This window comes from Marmota monax, unplaced genomic scaffold (genome assembly GCF_021218885.2).
Source record: "Marmota monax isolate L192 unplaced genomic scaffold, Marmota_monax_Labrador192_F-V1.1 WCK01_AAM20220418_F8-fsc00045, whole genome shotgun sequence".
In the NCBI taxonomy this organism is placed as follows: domain Eukaryota; kingdom Metazoa; phylum Chordata; class Mammalia; order Rodentia; family Sciuridae; genus Marmota; species Marmota monax.
In genome coordinates, this window is record NW_026692132.1 from 2,863,800 (window position 1) to 2,884,150 (window position 20,351).

A 20,351-nucleotide genomic window follows, 5' to 3' on the forward strand; every position below is an offset into this window, starting at 1 on the left:
TTTTTGAAGTGTATATGACTTACTAAATTACATGACTGATACCAGGCCTTTGGTCTCAAATCCAGAAACTTTTCTCTGGATTTGAGACCAAAAGTATTTGAAGTAGTCATATAGTCATGTCCTCCCCCCCCCCACCCCCCCCCAAAAAAAAAGTAGGATTATTATCATTCTTAGTAATATGTTGATGCTATAGTAAAATGCATGTGCAAATAAGACAACGTGTAGTATCAGGGCTGGGAGCACAAATAAGTTTAGAAGCACAGACACAAATTTCATTTTTAGTTTCTAAAGTATTTCCAAGTTGAACATTTCTAAGTTTAGATGTCAGGAGAAAAAAAAAAAAAGGTCCCCTGAGGCCACATGCAGAGGAAGGGCTGTAGACACAGACTGACTAACATTCTGTTTCCTGCTTTTTATTTGATTTTATTCTTTGAGGAAAAAAAAAAAAAGATATGAAAATTGCTGATGGGCAGGCCAGCCTGGGGCTACTATACTTGGGCTTTGAAAAGATGCTGTAGTCTATCTCTTTGTGATTATGTGTGCTGCTGTATAGAGCAAGAAAAACAGAACCTAGAGGTGGGCTCCCCATGTTCTACAGCTACAAGCTCCATCTTTGTCAGTTAAAGTACTGTTTTTTTAACTGACAGTCGACTGACATTTATTGGGACACCACTATGTGCCAAGGTGCTTTTTAAAAAATATTTTTATTAGTTATTGATGGACTTTTATTATTTTACTTAATTGTTTATATGTGGTGCTGAGAATCAAACCCAGTGCCTCACACATGCTAGGCAAGCGCTCTATCACTGAGCCACAATCCCAGCCCCCAAGGTGCTTTTTCATAAGGTCCCGCTGGGTGAGAAAGAGGCTGGGACAAGGGATAAAGCCAGAACTTGGGAACCCAACAGGGGTTAGTGGGGATCACATGCTCACCCCCAGGACCTGATCTGAGCATTTTCATAGACATTCTGAGTACTTCCCTTTATAGAAAATAGGAGAATTTTCTTCTTATATATTTTCCATTCTTATCAGTTCAAATTTTTTTTTCATGTGTCCTAGTAACCATATATTTCATTTTCTACCCATCTGCATTCCTTGCTCCTCCCCATTTGGTCAGGGGAGAACTCATAAATGTCATTGGTTACAAATCCACTTTCCACACTTGCCATAGTCACAAACCCGCTTTCTGAAGGGTTCACAGCTATGTTGTCATAGTCACAAGACATGTTGTCAGGAGTGGCTTCTCCTGAACACACCCGGAATGAAATGTTCTTCAGGTCTGGCCGGGGCTCAGCTAAATCGGCTTCACTTTGTTTTCTTATGACATTGTAAACCTCTAGGTCTGGGCTGTGTTCTTGGTGAGGAGAGGGCCAGATGTTGTGTTTTCCTTTTATGCTAGGGTCTGCCTGTTCCCGTGTCCTGGGAGAGGGAGAAAAAGGGTTGAGTATTGAGACCAGGCAATTGAGGTGCTCCCCTGAGAAAATCTCTGAGCTTCCTGAAAGCAGAAGGAAGTATACCCTGGCTGTTCCTCAAAGTGTACTTCTTACTTACCAAAACCTACAGGCCAGGGCTTTGGGGAGGGAGGAGGACAAACCAGGAAAGTGTCAAGTTCAAAGCAATTATGTATATGTCATTCACTGAGGCCAGAGAGTGGGACACAGGTTTCTATCCTGGGCACCCAGAGTCTTGGGAGGGTCCAGGGATAGAATTTGATGGGCAAAAAATGTCACTCTTTTCGAAACTCATCTATAAGTGAAACACAAAATGGCCTTCCATTATGAATTCAGTTATTAAACCAGAGTAGAATTAAAAATGTCTTTGACTTGATCAACAACAGGAATCATAACTATTTTCATATCATATCACAGTTATCATAGTTGCTTCCTCTCAACTTCAAAATTATAATAATTATACCCATCACTAAATAAAGAGCAATTAATAAAAAGCACATGAAAATGCTGTGTCATGTATTCATTTTTGGAAATATTTTTGCTAAATAATATAAAAGTCTAATTGTTTCCTTTGCAACCCAATGTAAATTTCAAGCATTTAAAAATTTTGTTCTGGGAAAAGAGCCACAGGCTTCACCAGACTGCTACAGGGGTCTATGGCACAAAGAAAGGTTAAAAACCCTTGGAGAGATAGACTCAAGCATGAGTTACTATTCCCAAATCCTGGCGAGGTGCTAAATAGATAAAGAAGGGAAATGAAGAATCAACTGCAGAGTAAACAGTTGAAAAATATATTTGTAATTTTTGAACTGAATTCTACTTTTAGATAAAAACGATCAGAATAATGGGTGACATTTTTGAGTACTTATCAGATGCCCACTCTGCATGTATTCATTGCTTTGATGCTTGTAATAATCCCTTAAGGAAGTTGAAAAGTTGTACATCAGAATCTTACTAATTAGTTTCAGATTGGTCATCAAAGGAAGCCAAAACTTAAATTGAACCTTTTTCTATCGTAAATGGGAATACTAGCCTTCTATGAATACCATGATCCTGGGGAATGAAAAGGTAACTGAGAACAATTCTGTGTGCCTAAAAAATAGGGACACTGATCGTGCCTGCAAAATAGGTTGTCTATACCATCTAGTGTTTTGAACCAATCTACTCCTATGCAATCAATTTTTTAAAAGTCAGTTAAAAGGAATTTGGCTCTTTCATTCTGAATGAAGTGGCTCTGTTTCAGAGGCTTACCAGAATGCTTTGGAACAGTCATTCTTCACATGGCCTACCAGTCATTCCTTATTCAACACACTTTTGGAACCAGGACCTATATTTGTGAGAGCACTTTTGCTGGGTGATATGTGGGTACACAGGAAGTGAATAACATAGTTTCACTTTTCAAATTGTTTAAAATCTTCCACATACCCCAAAATAAAGAATATAATATCACTCTCTTAATCTCTGAATACTCTGAGCCTGCCAGATAATTTACTCTCCAATCTACAGTGGCCATTCTCTTGGGGCTTCTGTGACTTTTAATGAAGTAAACAGGGCAATATCCAAATATTCGCAAAGGCAGAGGCCACAAAGGTTTACATAAAGAAGGTTTTACTTGCCTCCTTCTGTAGATCCAAACCCAACATATGACTGTGGTGACCACAAGGAGGAGGAGAAGGGGAATGCTGGGGATTAGGATGTAGGCAAGATTCAAGGAAGCTTCTGAAAAGAAAAATAGCACACTATCAGCATTGGTGATTTTTTTTTTTTTTGGCATGTATGTGTGCTTCAAACCTGGCTTCAAAAGGTATCATCAAGGGGCTGGGGTTGTGGCTCAGTGGTAGAGTGCTTGCCTAGCATGTATGAGGCACTGGGTTCGATCCTCAGCACCACATAAAAATAAATAAAATAAAGGTATTGTATCTATTGACAACTAACAAATATATTTTAAAAATTTTTTAAAAAGGCATAACCAAATACAGGGTATTCCAGAGAGCACATTCCTAGGAGGTAGATGTAGAATTACCCAGTTAGTAAAGCATCTTCTAGTTTCATTAAATATTTCCTTTTTTTTAAAGAGAGAGAGAGAGAGAGAATTTTTTTAATATTTATTTTTTAGTTTTCAGCAGACACACATCTTTGTTTGTATGTGGTGACAAGGATTGAACCCGGGCTGCACGCATGCCAGGTGAGCGTGCTACCGCTTGAGCCACATCCCCAGCCCCTCATTAAATATTTTCTACCTGTCTTTTTACCCTAAGTAATAATAATGAAAATAATTTTAATTTTTTGAGTCTTGCAAATACCAAAAGGGTACTTTTTATAATTCAAAGAGATTATTTTTTGGAGAAAAGATATTCTTTCTTCCCTTGTCCTTCGTAGCAAAGCAGAGACTATTGGTGCAGTATTGATGCCTTGGCCTCTGAGAGCAGCCATGGTAGTTCCCAGTGTAGGGGTTGGGGAGAGGAAGCAAAGAAGAACCCAGTCAAAAGTTCTGGGGTCATTATTGCGAAACAGAAGTTCACAGAGCACACAAATTAGACTTAAATGCTTCCCAACATTTCTAACTAAGACCAACTGGCTTCAGTTGGGTTCATGAGCAGTGACTATGAAATTCTCTTAGAGGTCTTCTTTTCTGTATCTTTTAGTCCTTTAAGACTTAGAACCAACAATAAGGTTTTGGGAGGAAGCAAGAATTTTAGACTAACTCCCTTCCTGTTCCCACTGATCTAAGATTCCAGCCATCCAGTGGCTATTACTGTTTTTTTTTTTTTTTTCCCCTGTGAAGCTGCAAACCTGACAACCATCAAAAACCAAAACCAAAATACTCCAAAAATCCTCTTTAAGTACCACTATAATATCAAAGAGCAATAAAAATGCCACACACCTTTGCATAGCATTTTATTTTTTTTCTAGCACATATTACGTTTGTTGTATCATAAAAAAATTGCCCCTGGTTCCTGGGAAGGAGGGTCTAAATACTTGAATTTCCCAAGTAATAGAATTGACTTTGTTATTCATGAGCATCTTGGATGGTACTAGAGTTTATTGTAAGGACCTGTCCAAGACAGTGGTGGCCTGTGTTTGTGGGGGGCTGGCCACACAAGAAAACTGAACAAGTGATTTTTGGGTGGGGGCTCTGAGCCTGATGACATCAGCCTGACCTCCTTTGGAGACTGAGTTATACCACATGACTGGTGATAAGATCTACCCCACCTAAGTAATCAATGAAACTCCTGTAAACCCCCTGGACACCAAAGATAAGTGGAGCTTCCTGTACACATCAGTATGCCAGGAGGAGGATGATACATTCTGATTCCACTGGGAGAGAACATGGAAGGGCCCAATTAGAACTCCTTTAGACCTCACCCCATGTTCTTTTCTTTGGCTGTATCCTATGTAATAAAATGCCTAAGTATGTACAGTGTTTTCCTGAGTTCTGTGAGTTGTCTTAATGAATTTTTGAACTTGAGAGAGGGTTGTAGGCACTCCTGGAATTGTAGCCAATTGGTCAGAAGAGATGTGACCTGAGGATTCCTAAACTTGTGGGTAATGTTTGAAGTGAGGGCAGTTATGGACTGTGCCTTTAAGCTATGGGGGGTGGGGAGTCTGTGCCAACTCTTGTGGTTAGTGTCAGAACTGCAACATTCTATTTCATTTTATGGACACAGTAATGTTCCCAGGTAGCTAAGAAAAATATTATTACTTCTATTATGCAGATGATTAAACTGAAGCACAGAGAACTTAAGTGTTTTTTTAAAGTTGCCCAGTAACAAAACCCCAGATTTCCTTCCTGAAACTCAGTGTGAGGGTGAGGTTGAAAGTCCATTAGCACTCCAATTTATCACTCCATTTTCTTTTACCTTTTATGATCTTTTTAAATGTTTTGGTCCATTTCCTCTATTTCACAGATGGCTATTAATCACAGGTGTTATGCATTGTGGTACAGGTCTTTCCGCTCTTCTGTCTCTGCATCCATTCTCTCAGTCCCAGCTCTATCCCACCTCTAGCCTAAGACCAAGGGGCTTTGTCTTCCTGCAGGTCTTTTACTTCCTGACTAGTCTGATCTCCTCAATTGTCTTATGATAGCTCTATTTGCATATTTCACTGATGAAACCTAACCTTAAATACAGTTTTGGCAAAGTCACAGATAACGGTCTAATTCCATTTTTAAGGAGCTGTGGGAAAGAACAAAATAGGGAATATAAACATATAGTAAAGCAATCAAGAGAGTCTCATTGTCTGTTTTCCCCAAGTGAACTCTGTACATACCTTTACTTTCTTTAAATGTTTCTTTGGCATCTTCTTTCTGTGTTTCCTCTGGAATTGTGGGTGTTGCTGGCTCTGTTCTTTCACCTGGAGAGAGACACATGGACTTGAGAACTTGGAAAAAGGAACTTTAATGCAGATATTCTCTGAGGTCCTACCATGTGTAAAGTGAGATGCTAAATAGCAGTAGCAACCTGGCCATCGACACTTGTATACATAGGAAAGTAAAGATATGAATTTTACTGTCGTTAGGTGAGGGTCAGGCAGTAAAACAAGTGACAGGCAGCTGGCTTAATAGCCACATGGAGGAGTGAGGTGCCGAAGGGAAGGGCCAGTGACTCTCTGCTAGGACCATTCTGTTTGGCTCATTTCTTGTCTCATTAAATTAAATAATTCCCTTCCTATTGTCAATAATAATAAATAATATCCCAAACTGAATTTGCTACTGTTGTTCTTCAGTTTTGAAAGAGACAATACCAAAGAGTGAGAATAATGGACTCATCATAGCTGGATGTGGTGCATCCAAATTGTCTGGGTTAACACCATCATCTTCTGTCGAATAATCTGGTCTAAAGAACTGATTCTAACTTAATGAAGAGGGGCTGAGTTAACTCAAATCTCAAATGACAGCCTTACCTCCAGGTCTTGTGGAAGGAGCTGTTGGTTTCTCTGCAGAAATAAAAATGAAAATAATAACAAAATTTTCCTGCCATCTGAATAAAATCAGCTAGAGAATAGCAACCATTTCCAATAAACTTTATTGTAATCAGATTATTTTCTGTTATCAGATACCAGGACTAGGTTCATTAAATCAAAAGAATTGCTTCTGCATAAAGACTAGCCTTCCCCCAGCTTTACTTAGGTGTTTTTTCTTAAAAAAGAAAACTATTCAAATACTTTAAATATGAGAATTTTTAAATATACACCAAAGTAGAAAGTCTGTATGATGAATCCCTGTGTGCTGTGATGTAGCTCCTGCTTCTATCAATGTATAGCTCATCTGATTTCAACAGAAAGCCCTACTTCCACACTTACACTCCTGAATTATTTTACAGCAATCCAAGACATTTTAGCAACTCATACTGCAGATGTTTCAGAGAGCAACAAGCACTGATTTCCAAGCAATAAAAGTGGTCGAGGGACTGGCTAGCCCCAAATCAAAAACTGGTGATTGGCCTTGAATTATTTTAAATAGTTCCAAGAGCTTCGGGAAAGTGAGGTTGCACAGACAACCTATGTCAAATGTTTTGGCTTCTGACTGAACTGTTGTATTGACAATGAGTCACTTATGCTATTTAGATGCCCTGGAGTTGATAGTGACAGGGTTCTTAGGGGCAAAACTTTAGAATTCACATTCCTAAGGCTCAGATGGCAAGCTTATTCTGAAGTTTCATTCAGAAAGGACAGAAGTTTTTAATCATCTTCCTATAAGTGTGTGTACGTAGAGGTGAAGCAAATATATTTATTTTAAAACTCACTTATATAATGCCTACAAATGATAGAAACTATTCTAAATGTTTTATAAGAACAAGCTCAATCTCGATAATGACCTGACGAGGGAGTCAGGTTTTTGGTTTTTCTACATGAGGAAACCAAAAGTCAGGGAGATTAAATAACTTGCCCAAATTTCATAATCAGTAAGTTGCTAAACTGGAATTTCAACCAATTCAAATAAAAATTAATAAATTCAAATAAAAGTTAAAATAGTAAGGAGATATAACTATGCCATGCAACAGCAAATGAGAAATAATCCTGGCCCTCTAAGGAGCTTATATTTGACAAGATGGCCATAAAATATGGACATATAGGAGAATATTAATCCATGTTAATTTCATGATATTACATTGAAATACATAGTATATTCAGTGACATTTAATGATCTATTCGTATTGTTGTTCCTCCATAATTCAGTCTACTGTGCAAAATTGCAGTAAACATGGCACCTCGATGCCATGCATCTGCCATACATCTGAGTAGTGCATCTGCCATACCTTGAATGGTTTCTCTCTAGTTTTCCCTGAATATCCCTGTGCCTTTACCGTATTCCTGGAGTAGTCAAATATTCAGGTCTGGCTTGCATGCCATATGGCCACATTCTCAACCCTAGTTTTAGAGATGATAACTGACCCAGTCTCTTGATACTGTGGCATGATAGGACAGAATGTCATCTTTTGGGAACCACAGAAGTGATCTTCCCCTACTTCATCAGTTGGCTAGACAAGTATGTTTCCAGACTTCTTGTAAGCATATAGTGAAAGGGACAAACCTGGAAACGGGAAGTGAAAGTACTGTGTATGAGGTGCTTCTGGTTCTCACAGGAGGATCACCTAACCTTGAGGGGTCCTGGAAAGCTTCTCCAAGGAAATTATTTTGAAATAATTTCAGATTTATGAAAATTTGTAAGAATAGCACAAGGAATTCTCATATATCCTTCACCTTATTATTTTATTATATTTCATTTGCTTAATTATTATCTGTATCAATCATCTACCTATCTCTATGTGCTTATATCTATATATACATAGATGCTGAATTTATAATATACACATATTTATATATATACACATATGTAACTTTTTTCCAAAAAGAAAGTTTCAGACATGGTATCCCTCTACTCTTAACAACTTCAATTTATATTTAAAAGGGAGAGAGGCATTCTTTTATACTATATCACAATCCATTGATCAAAACCAAGAAAGCAACATTGATATAATACTGTTATCTAATCATATGCACATTCTGCCAATTGTCCTAATATTGTCATTTATATAAAATTGTCATCATCACTGTCACCATCATCATCATTATCATCATGGTCTGTAATCCAATCCCGTATCACTTGTTTTACTTTGTTGTTATGACTTGTGTTACTTAGTTGTTTAGTAAGTTCTAAATAGTCTGAGCATCTGGATTCTTGCCCTGATGCTCAGACTATTTAGCCAGACACTGCTGCTTAATCTGAACATGAAAGGTGAAAACAAGTTGAAAGAGAGAGGGAAAATGTGTTCTACACACAGGAAACAACAGTTAAGTCTCTTGGGGAACTAAACTAGCAGAAAGGCATTAGGATAGGATGGGGAGAGGTGTTAGAATGGTGAGAACTGAGACTGATCTTGTCCACCCTTATTTCAGCATGCTGAATAATATGAACTTATGCTGAGGATGAGAGGCCACATAAAGGCAATGTGTTAGTTCTTTGCCATGTGCCTATCTCCCACTATTGGATTCATTCTGATCTGGGCTGATCTCTATGGACTGTTTCACTGGGAATCCTTTGGTTTCTTATTAGACTTAGCCAGTGGGAGGCAAAGCAGGAGATCAGAAGGTAGGAGAGAGAGGTCACAGTATTTATTCTTCATGGTCCCTTGCTTATCAGCATAATTTTACAGTAATTGTATTTTGTGGTTACCATTTCTGTTGAGGGGATTCTTTTTTTATGACCTCAAGCCTTTTCTGGATTCTGTTAAAAGATTCTCTCCCTTTGCCCTTTTAGGCCTAGGGGTGGTAAGAGCTTCCCATTGTAGTTAGTCTCTGGGTACTTTACCATCTCCTGCTCTTTGCTTACCACTTCTGCAAATATCCTTTTTACTTTATTCTCCTAGTAAAATCTTTGTGTATGCCATATTTTTCTGGACAGAACTCGGTCTAACTAATATGAGCAATAGCAAAAGTAATGATGAATATGATTTCTTTTTAGAAAGGAACCAAGCTAAAAAATAAAAGAATATTAAAGCAATTTTCAAAATCTCACATTTCAAAAAATGTTTAAAAAGTAAAAATGTTTAGCCATGGAGTTAATATAATATAATTAATAGGAGTAATGGAAAGCCAGTTTGTAATAAGTGTTTTCCTTTCACTGATCTATGAAGGTGACCTGATAAGCCAGTCTAGTTCTTTAAAACCTCCCAGCCTGAGACAACTTGGTATGGTAGGGAGAATCTTGGTATGGTCACTATATAAAAGAATTTGTCTCAGAGATGAAGAAGGAAAAATATCTTTTGGGGCTGGGGATATGGCTCAAGCGGTAGTGCGCTCGCCCGGCATGCGTGCGGCCCGGGTTCGATCCTCAGCACCACATACAAACAAAGATGTTGTGTCTGCCGAGAACTAAAAAATAAATATTAAAAATCTCTCTCTCTCTCTCTCTCTCTCTCTCTCTCCTCTCTCTTTAAAAAAAAAGAAGGAAAAATATCTTTTAGTAGCAAAAGTTACCCCCGGAGCATAGTCCAATTTAAAAAATTTTAAATGACAGGATTCTTAGTCCCAAACTAGATATAACTAACAAGTCACTCTACCCCTGTCAGGAAATAATGCAGAACTGGGGCCAAGAATTTGGCTTCAGGGAGGTGAGAAACTTCAGGGATAGATCAAGAATCAGTTCAAGTTTAGATCTATGTCAGTTTTAATAAAAGAGTCTGGGAAACCTCAGCAGGGTGAGACTGGATTTATAGCCAATTTGCAACTCTTAAAGATCTAGAAGCAAATGCAAGTTAAGGTTGCAAGACATATAGACAGTAGGTAGCCTGGGGAGTTTAAACTTGATCATCAATGTGCCTGCTATTTTTTCCTGGTGCCAGTAAAATTGGTGTGTTTTATCTTCTGCCTCCTCTGGTTATTAGTGTGTTTCTTTAAATTCTGAGAAAATATCTCACATAGCTGTTGGAAGACTTGTAGGAGCAATAGTCAGCTTATTCCAAGCTCCTACAGCTAACTGTGCATGTAGAATGAGTAAGAATTTTTGTTTGTCCAGAGAGAGAACTTTTTTCTTTCTAGATGTTCTCATAAATCTTGCTTTATCACACATGAAATATATTCTTTCTTCTTTTCATCCATTCTCTTAGCATCTGATAATCTTTCCTTTCCTATAATTATTACTCAGTGAGGAAGTATCATTACATATCTCTTTACAAGAATTCCTGAAGTTTATCATTGCTGGCATTTGTGATAAGCATTCTTAGTGACCACATACCAAATTCTTGGTATGAGAAGCTGCTTATGAAATAAGAGAGGAGGTTGAGAATTCAGCTTGGGAGAGAATTCATTACCATCAAAATATTTGCAAATAAAGTTGTTCTTCATGTTGCATCGGTCATCATTCCACTGGAACTTGTAGGGGCCCCCAATGCCAGCAGGTGCTGAAGGCTGATGGTACATGACTACACAGACTTCACTACCACAGGAAGGCTCATCCACATACCAGTTCCTGTAGGAAAGGAATAAACAATAGAGGCAAGTGGAGAAACATACCCCAAGACTTCCAAGCCTTTGTTTTCCCATCAGGTTCCACTGGGACACTTACATGATACTTGGCTTAAGAACATAATACACAGAGAGGAGGGATTGAAGCACTGCCAATAAACAGAGCCACATACTTTCTAATATGGACACCACAATCAATCATCTGACATTTGTCACAACCTCTTTGCACGGAGGAATCTATTACCATATGATGTCTGCAAAGGAATTATGAGAAAAGGCAGCTAGCAGGGCTGCTCATTTCTTTTCTGCTTTTTGCTTTTCGTTTTGTTTCCCTTTTTAAAGAGATCATACACATTGAGAAGAGGCATAATATGTCTCATCCAAAACTTGCTCTGTTTCCATCTTTTTTTGCTTTTCATTAGCCATCACTGTATGACCCTCCAAAATATAGAGGCTGTTAAGTAAGGTAAGGGGTAGACACATGGGAAGAAGGACCATTTGGTCTTTTTCAGTTTTTACATCATTTCCATGTGATCAGGCTTGTAAGCCTTTCAGCCTCCACTACCAGATGTTTTCTCTTTGCCTTCCTAGACCTCTGAAGGGGTGCATTAGCAGTTACCCAGTAAAACCTGGAATTAAATGGTGCTGCCACCCAGTTGGTTATGTGGGTGCCAGGTTAAAGACTTGGATCTCATTGAGAGTCTAAATCTGAAGCACCTATCTCAGATATTAACTCAGGGATGGGCTTTGTAGTCTGCCTGATCACCCACCTGAGCTGCTTCCCTTCAGGGCTGGGTTCTTGTCCTGATGCTCAGACTATTTAGCCAGACACTGCTGCTCTGCTTGGCTCTTGTCAGAGTCCCTCCTGAATAAAGAGACAGCTAAGAGAAGGAAGGAAGGAAGGAAGGAAGGAAGGAAGGAAGGAAGGAAGGAAGGAAGGTCCTTTTGCTCTACTTGAATTTCCTGAACAATAGATAAGCTTGCAGTAAGCACTCCTTAGACATTATGTGGACAGCTGGGGCCCCTGTCAGGAGCTAGGCTTTGTGCCTCATTAGTTACCTCCATCCTCTTTTCCAAACCCCTTGACACTCCCTACTAGCCTTTACATTATTTCATCTCAGGGAGATATAGAACATTATGGCTGAATGTAATTTTTGGATTTGAGTCAGTTTTCAGACTCATACTAACTGATAGAGGGAAAGGTCAGGTTTCCAGGAAGAAGGACTCTGAAGTACCATGGCAGGCACATGTGATAATAATTTCCCCTGTTCTTTCCCCAAAGGAACCTCTGGCCATTTACTTAAGTAACCATATGCTGGGAGAGGGGAGTATATCCAAATATTACAAAGAACTGTTTGACACAAGGTATAAGTTGACACTGCTATTCAGACTTGAAGTGCTATTACCCATTTGGAGTGGGAACATATTGGGACCAGGTATTAATAGAGGTCAGCTCACAGAAGGACCCAGCCCATAGTCATTGTCCGGGTCCCCACATATATGAATTGAATAGACATGTTGGTAGTTGGTATAGTTCCATGTTGGTTCCTTAGGCTACTATAGTGGAGCAGATCAAGTAGAAGCCTTTGAAACTGCACTCCTTCCCACCCCCTCCCAAGTTACTAAACCAACAACCATATCTTTAATCCAGGGAAGATGGCAGAAAATGGTGCCCTCCTTAAAGACCTAGAGAATGCAGTGTGATGTTCCTCATCATATCCGTATTTAATTTACTACTCTGACTCATGCAAAAATCAGGAAGATCTCTAAAACTGTAAGGCAAATAAACTTTTCCTCCTCTACGTTGTTCTTGTCAGTATTTTGGTCATAGCAATGAAAAGCTGACTAACACAATGATAGCACAAACTCAATCAAGGTGAAACCCTGATTTTATCTGCTGTGCCATAGGTGATATCTTTGCTAGAGCAGGCTGATATGCAATTCAGTACTTAATATGCAGATCTGGTGAACACATTCTTTTCCATCTGGATCAGAAAGAATCTGGAATGGTTTGTGCTTATTGGCAATGGACAATAGTATACCTGTATGGTCTTGACTGAGGCTGCATTGATTTTTCCTACCCTCTGTTGTAATATGGTATGAAGAGGCCTGAACTTCCTAGAAATCTTACAGAAAATCACACTGGTTCACTTTATTGCTGACATTATGCCAGTTGGACCAGATGAGTAAGAAGTACGTATTATACTAGAGGTCTTATTAAGACTCATGTTCTCCAGAGGGTTAGAGATAAACCCTGTGAATGAATATTCAGGAACTTGCCACTTTATTAAAATGTGTAGGGATCTAGTGATCTAGACAATGCCAGAGCATACCTTTCAAATAAAAGAGCAAACTATTAATAATTTTAGGAAGTAAATTTTATACTTAGCAGGCCTCTTTGGGTTCCAGAGGCAGCATATTTTACACCCAGGAGCACTGCTTTGAGGAGTACTGGAATTTGAGGTGTACTGAAATACCAGTGGTGGGAAACATATTCCCATATAGAATTCATGACAACCCCAATGACAGAATCACATTGCAGATTCCTAGGGTTTTATAGCAAAGTCATATCATCTGTAGCCAAGAACTAGTCACCTTTTGAAAAGCAACTTCTACTTTTTTTTTTTTTTTACTAAGCAAGGACCACCAACCAAGAGACCATGCAGCCTGACCTGCTCATTATGAGCTAGGTATTATCAGACACATCTTATCACAACTCAGGTAGGCTAGAATCAATCCGTTATAAGGTGGAAGAGGTATATCTATGACCAAAGGGGTGCTATATGAATAGTTAGAGCAGACTGCCATGATATCTACCACTGTTGTTCCAAAGCCTCTGCCTCAGCTCACACTTATGGTGCATGAGAAGTTCCTTATGGCTAGCTGATACAGGCAGCCTGAGCTTGGTTCATGAAGGTCAGTTAAGTATGAGTGAAGAAGCCAAAATGGACAGCAGCTGAACTGCAGCTCCACTTGGAGGTGGCCTAGAAAGACAGTGTGCTAGGGGGACACTCTCTCACTGGACATTGCTTTAGTTCATGCACCTAGTTAACCCCTTTGTATGGAAATAGAAGTTATGGAAGATTAGAATACATAAAGACTCAGGGGAAAAGCAAACAGCATGGTGAGCTGATAAGAATCTAAAGGGAAAAAGACTGGAAGACTGGGGACAAGGACTTCTTGAGTAGAATGATCCATATCACTGGGCATAAAATATGATAATTTTTTATCACACATGAAAGCATACCAGGGAGCATCTCTCATGTAAGAGGCACTGAACAGCCAAGGAGACAAATGACTCATTCAGGTAATGCCAGCCAGCTGGTTATCAGTCACCCTAGTACTAGCACACTAGATATGCAAATATAGTAACAAAGGAGGCAGAATGGAGGCTATGCACGGATTCTACAGATTGGATCCCACTAATCAAGACTGATCTGACTACTACTACTGCCAAATGTCCAGCCTTCCAGCAACAGAGGACAATGCTGTGTCTCTGTCATAGCATCAATACTTGAGGTGATCAACATGTCTCCTGGTGGCAAGTTTACTACATTGGATCCCTAAAAGGGACAATGATTCATTTTGGTAGGAACAGACACACAATCTAGGCATGAGTTTGCCTTTTCTGCCCAAGAACCTTAGTCAGTACCACTATTCAAAGGTGTATATAATATTTAATCTATCAAAACAGGATCCCAAACAACATCTCATCAGACAAAGGCACCTACTTTATAGCAAAGAAGGTGTGGAAGTAAGTACCTGGCTATGGGAGTCACTTGTCAGATCACATATTGCACCATCTTGAAGCTGCTAGCTTGACAGAGTGATGGAGAATAGCTTGTTGAAAACTTAGTTTAAGTATCAGCTTAGAGGCAATACTTTGGGGGCAGGGCATCATCCAAAAAGAAGTACACGTTAAATCAATGATTTATAAACTTCTGTGCCTCCACTAGTAGAATACATGGGTCTGGGAGCCAAGGGAAGAAAGCAGGAGTTCCATCATTGATAATGGCTCACTCAGGGAATTTGTACTTCTTGTCTCTGCAATGCTGGGCTTTGGGAGTTTAGAGATTCTTAGTTTCCAGAGGGGAATAGTTATTCTAGAAGACAGAGTAAGTCTCATTGAGCTATGAGTCACTGGTTGCCACTTGGACATTTGGGGTCCTTGTGTATAGGAACAAGCAGGCAAGAAGTGATGTCATTCTCTTGGCAGGAGGTAGTTGACTCTAATCATCAGGAGGAGGTAGGTTTGCTATTATATATTATGGACAGGGTGAAGACTCTTAGGTTATCTACTTGGGTATCTTTTTGTACTTACTTGCCCAATTTTGATGGCCAATGGAAAAGTCTGTTAACTTCACCCTGAGAAGTTCAAGGTAACTAGGGCCTAACACTATTCAGAGATGAGGATTTGGGTCATGCCACAAGGTCAGTTATTGACAGCAGCAGAGGGTGGGGGAATCTGGACTGGATAGCAGAGGAGGGAGATTGATAAGTCAGTCATGACCTTGGGACCAGCTACAGTGATGTGAAGAGTAATAACCTTCTACTCTTCCTACTAACCATCATCTTTTAGGAAGAGAAGTCCATAATGCTATTGGAGGAGCTACTCTCAGAACTTATATGAAGTTCAGGAACATGACTAGCATAAAGAGTTGAGTTGTGATGGATGCTACCTACATACTGTTTTAAATGTAACAGGTAATTTTTTAATCTTTACCTTCAATTAATAATGACTTTAAACTTTTTTCTTATATGATTGTACACCAATTAGATTTTCTATTTTGTGAACTATCTGCTCAGGTCTTTTGCTTCTCTATCCTTTGGGGCCTTAGTGTTTACTACTTATATAAACTATCATGAAAATATATTAATTCTGTTAGAAATTTTACAGTCCTATGTCTGTCTCTGAATTTTGATGTTTTTAAAATTTTTAACAATGTCACTGCATTTATAGGGAGGGATGATGGCAATGTCATAGTGTCTTGGTGGGGTGTATGAGAGCATCAGTGTCTCGATGCTGAGGATTTAGGAGGGTCCTATAAACTGCAGTCTTCCCAAAGTTCCACTCTTGGCCAATCTGTAGAGTTAGGTCTTGGTTCTGATTTTCTGACCATTATCATAGTTCTGTGTAGTCCACAGTCCTATTCTGATTTCAACTCTATGGATCTTCAGTCTCTTAATGGGGATTCTAGCTATAGCCAGATATCTAGCCAAAAGGACAGACTGACTTCAAGGGATAGTTGACCCTAATCATCAGGAGAAGGTTAGGTTTGCTGTTACATATTAAGGACAGGGTGAAGACTTTAAGCATCATGTGTTCTTGACATAATGCTGATGGGCTCGCCCACCTGAGTAGAACTCTTTGGACATCCATGGGGCGCAAGTCAAGGCTAAATTCACCACTTTCACCACACTGTCCTGGTCAATGGCTCTTCAGGTGTTACTACCCCCAGGCCTCTGTCTGGCTGGGTCTCCTCCACTTCCCCAAGGATCTGGCACTGTGGATCCAGCCTGTCTCTTTTCTGAGTTATGTCAAAGAAGTCAGCTCCACATACTTACCTAAATTTTGACATGCTGCCATCAGTCCAAGCATAAAGGTCTTGGCAGGCTGTGCTGTTGCTTCTCTTCTCTTCATGCCTTCTGAGTCCAATCCAGAAATCACCATCAGATGCTGAGAGGTTTTCAATGAACTTTTCTATCAATCTCTGCTCATCTCCAGATTCGATGCTGACTAGGTGGCCCCCATCCCTCCTGCAGGCTTCTTTGGCTTCCTCAAAGTTCAGTCTTCTAGAAGCATCATGGAGATAAATGACTTTATAACAAGGCCTCTGTGTCCCTCCCCGGCAAACCAGCTGCCCTAGAGATAAAAGAAGGCAACCTGTTTCAGTGTACCAGAAATGTATACAAGAGCAAGGAGGCTCAGAGGCATCAGAATGGAGCTACTTCTGGACAGAATTATGATTACTTATCACCAGAAGGTTATGTCAGAGTTCTTAGAGAAAATTAATACTGCTTCCAACATGGAGTTGGGGTGATTTAAACTCTGATGCTCAGATTATGCAGGGACACATGTTTTGTTTGCTCAGTTATAGATTCTTGAAAAGCAGACATTTTTATCTTTTAAGGGAAGTTGATGAAGATTTATGGCTTAAGAATTATAAATAACAATTTTATGTTTTTAGGCAATCTCAGGGGAGAGTGTGTAAAGTGAGTATCTCTGTTGAGTGATTCCTTCAGGTAAGAGAGTTGTTCTGAAGTCAGACATGGACTCCTCTACCCTGAAACCTTCTGCCTATGAGCAGCAGAACTAATTTGCTCGGTCTCTGATGTGGGCTGAAGCTAAGTACATGATATCCGTGGGGTTTTCCATTACTGACAGTCCCCTGACCTAAAGACAATAGCTAAGATTTACTGAACTTTTCCTGTGTGCCATTAACTGTGTTAAGGGCTTTACATTTATATATAGACTTTATCTCATTTAACCCTCATAACAGTACCCTGATGTAGATGTTGTTTATGTGCCATTTTACAAATGAGAAAATTGAGGCTCAGAGAAATTGAGTAATCTGATTAAGGTCACATAGCTTATCATCAGTATTGTCCAAGTCAGGACCCAGATCTGATTACAAAGTCAAGCCAGTACCTCTCAACTAGACTGCTCACTCCCCACTCCACCCCGGGCTTGGGTTGTTTTGGGAGTCTACTAGTGTGTCTCATATGACTGACACTGAAGGGCTAAAGACTCTTTCAGATAAATGGATGGAATTCTACTGAGAAGCAAGTAGCAAATTGTTCCTCAGCACACATTGCCCTTCCTTGTGTCTGGGTGATTGAAGCCTTGCTGCAGCAGCTAAACCTCAGCTTCATTACTCATTTGTTTGTTTTAAAATTTTTTGTCTTTTTTTTTCTTTAATTCATCCTCCTTTGTTCAATCAACATGTATTGAGTGTACCTTTCGCCTAGCACTGTTCTAGGTGCTGGAAATACAGAAACAAATGCCAATTCCTAGCCCAGGGGAGAACATGGCTTATGTCTCTGGATCTAAATTATACAAAATGAAAACCACATTTCAACAAAGAGAGTAGTCCCTGCAATGACAGAGCCAAATTGTGGGCTGTGGGTATGATGAATTGCTACCACAGAGTAGGGGTAAAGGATTTTATTTGAGGACCTCTTCCCAGACCTTCTGGAATGCTCTTGTTTCCCCAACTTGTTTTGCAGTGCTGCAGGGAGCCAGATAGCTTTCATTATTCCTAATACTGTCCAGAATGCAGGGCAAAGGCTGCAGACAGTTAACTACATTATTAGTGCTAAATGGAAAAGAGCACATAAAGATGATTCAGAAAGCTGCAGTGAATTTTTGTTTTCTGTTTCTCCTCTCATTGCTTTTATAAAGAAATTCTCAAAAAGCAACAAGTTAGAAGAGTCTTGCACTTTTCCCCTTTTCCTTCCTTCCTTCCTTCCTCCTCCTCCTCCTCCTCCTCCTCCTCCTCCTTTTTCTTCTTCTTCTTCTTCTTTTTTTTTTTTTTTGGTTATTGCTGCTAAATAGAGAAGCTCTCACTAGACGGGTCCACCAGCAAATTAAAAGGGCTCTTTGACATTGATGTTTTCACCAAGCAGGTGTTTCAGAGAGGCAGTGACAGCAGCCAGATTGCCTGGAAAGAAGGCTGGGCCAGCCAAGCCTCTATGATTCCTTAAAGGGGGCTCCAAATCAGGCAGCAAATGGAAGGCAAATGAGCCACTAGGAACACCCCCAAACTTGCCACCAGCATAACTGTAAATTGGAGTTGAATTTACTGGCAGCCCTCATTTTTCCATGCTAGATTGTCAAGAGAAAATGTAACACCTTAATCGAATTTCCTGTATGGTCCAGCCTGGCCACACATCCCAATCCTGCAGTGAGTGCCAGAGAGAGCCAGAGCTGGAAAGAGGCGGAGGGCCCATCTGGTTCCCCTGCCTTCAGGAAGTGTCTTTCTTTTCTCATTTGCAGGAAGGGGAAGAGTAGGCGGGCCTTCTACCCACCACTATCAACTACTGAGCTCCTGCAGCCCTAACCCAAGCAGCTCAACTCAGTTACTCTCCCCATTTACTGCCCCGCACTACACCCCATCTTGAAATCAACCCTAGAGGGCTAAATCAGTTCCACAAACTGGGATACCCCCGAGGAAGAGGTTGCCATTCTTCCTCCTCCCTCCTCTTGGCCAAGCCGTCGACGCCCAGCACAGGAGAAAAAGGGCACCAGTATTCGCCCTCTCCCCTCCCGCCACACGCAGAACAACTGGAAGAGGCAAAAAGCAGAGCACTGTACCTCCTCTGGGGTCCGAATCCGAGGCTGCCGTGACACGACACAAGGAAGGAAGCAGACAGAGAGTCATTCCCCAGAGCCAGACGGGGCTGGTCCCACGCTAACTAAGCAGCTTTCCCCATCTCTAAGCGCTCCTATTCCAGCTGCTGGAGCCTGCCATCCTCCCCACAGAGGAGACCAGGAATAACTGGCAAGGTTCCCACAGCACCGCGGATCCAGGATCTCCACCCCGCCGTCTGCGTGGTGGACTTCTCGAGTGGGAGGTAAAGGGGGTTGGTGAGCCTGCTCCGTGTGGGGTTCTTAGGAACTATAGAGCCGTGTTCTACCGAGCTGGCTGAGCTGGAGGGGCACCCGCTGAGCGGGTTCGCCCACTGCCCCACCCAACCTAGTTCTCAGACCCATTAGGGTAACCCTCGGCGGGGAATGGACTTCCAGCATTCCAGGACTCTGAATGGCCCCAGGAACCGGTCCCGATCCCAGCTGCCGAGAAATTGCTCTCTGGAAGCAGGAGGTTCCGAAGGCTGGGCCGGGGAGTGTAGCGGGGAACGCCTCCCTCCCCACCCGGTGCGGACTGCTGGGGTGCGGACTGTCCCGGCAAGAGCTCTCGCCCCAGCGCACGCACTCACCGCTCAGAAGGCGACTTTTCACGCCCCGTGGCCCCGCCAGCAGCACCGCCAGCAGCACAGCCTGCAGAGCCACTCCTGGCTGCATGTTTCCACTCTGGGTGATGCGTCTTCGGACCCGGGCCCAACAGTGGTAGAGCAGTCTGACTGGCGAAGGCGTGCGCGACAATTGCAATCGTGGTAGTAGCATTTCCCGAGGACCGACGGACCTGGCTCTGGGAGAGGCAGGGAGGGCTCAGAGTCAGTTGATCACCCCTCCGCCCCCGGGGACGTCACTGCGGGAGGGCAGCCCCACCGGTTGTCCCGCCCCCGACCTCCTCTTCCAGCTTAGTAGGCGCCAGAAATACTGCCCGCCAGCGGGTAGCTAGCCACTGAGAGGGCCAGATCACCACCTCTCTAAGCTTCCCAGGGAGATCCTGAGTTTGCCTAGGACGCAGGGTGCAGGAGTGAGTGGCTTTTCTGAAATAGGATGAAGGGTGCAGTGTGGCCTCTTGGACTACA

General features: G+C 41.2%; 1 protein-coding gene across 3 annotated transcripts; it reads right to left on the minus strand.

The window, feature by feature from the left end:
* Positions 1 to 397: 397 nt before the first annotated feature.
* Positions 398 to 20,089, minus strand: Layn (layilin). Of its 3 annotated transcripts, XM_046465998.2 has the most exons (8): positions 19,854 to 20,089; positions 19,231 to 19,254; positions 16,482 to 16,779; positions 10,763 to 10,920; positions 6,354 to 6,386; positions 5,721 to 5,804; positions 3,068 to 3,170; positions 398 to 1,419 (listed from the first exon to the last, which is right to left on the minus strand). In XM_046465998.2, exons 1-8 carry the CDS (start codon positions 20,038 to 20,040, stop codon positions 1,056 to 1,058), a joined length of 1,251 nt encoding a protein of 416 aa, XP_046321954.1. In that variant the 5' UTR covers positions 20,041 to 20,089; the 3' UTR covers positions 398 to 1,055. The 3 variants fall into 3 exon arrangements, with proteins under 3 accessions (XP_046321954.1, XP_046321960.1, XP_046321967.1); XM_046466004.2 differs by lacking the exon at positions 19,231 to 19,254; XM_046466011.2 differs by lacking the exon at positions 19,231 to 19,254 and having other exon boundaries at positions 16,482 to 16,709; positions 19,854 to 19,875.
* Positions 20,090 to 20,351: the final 262 nt, after the last annotated feature.

What these genes read in the sequence shown, in the direction of transcription:
- Layn (XM_046465998.2), bottom strand. Translation starts at nt 20,040, where the DNA reads ATGCTACTACCACGATTGCAATTGTCGCGCACGCCTTCGCCAGTCAGA. An exon ending in GGATTCGGACCCCAGAGGAG is followed by an intron (nt 16,780 to 19,230) that starts GTACAGTGCTCT and finishes TTTTATCTCTAG; the next exon opens with GGCAGCTGGTTTGCCGGGGA. An exon ending in GGCAGCATGTCAAAATTTAG is followed by an intron (nt 10,921 to 16,481) that starts GTAAGTATGTGG and finishes CCTTTCCTACAG; the next exon opens with GAACTGGTATGTGGATGAGC.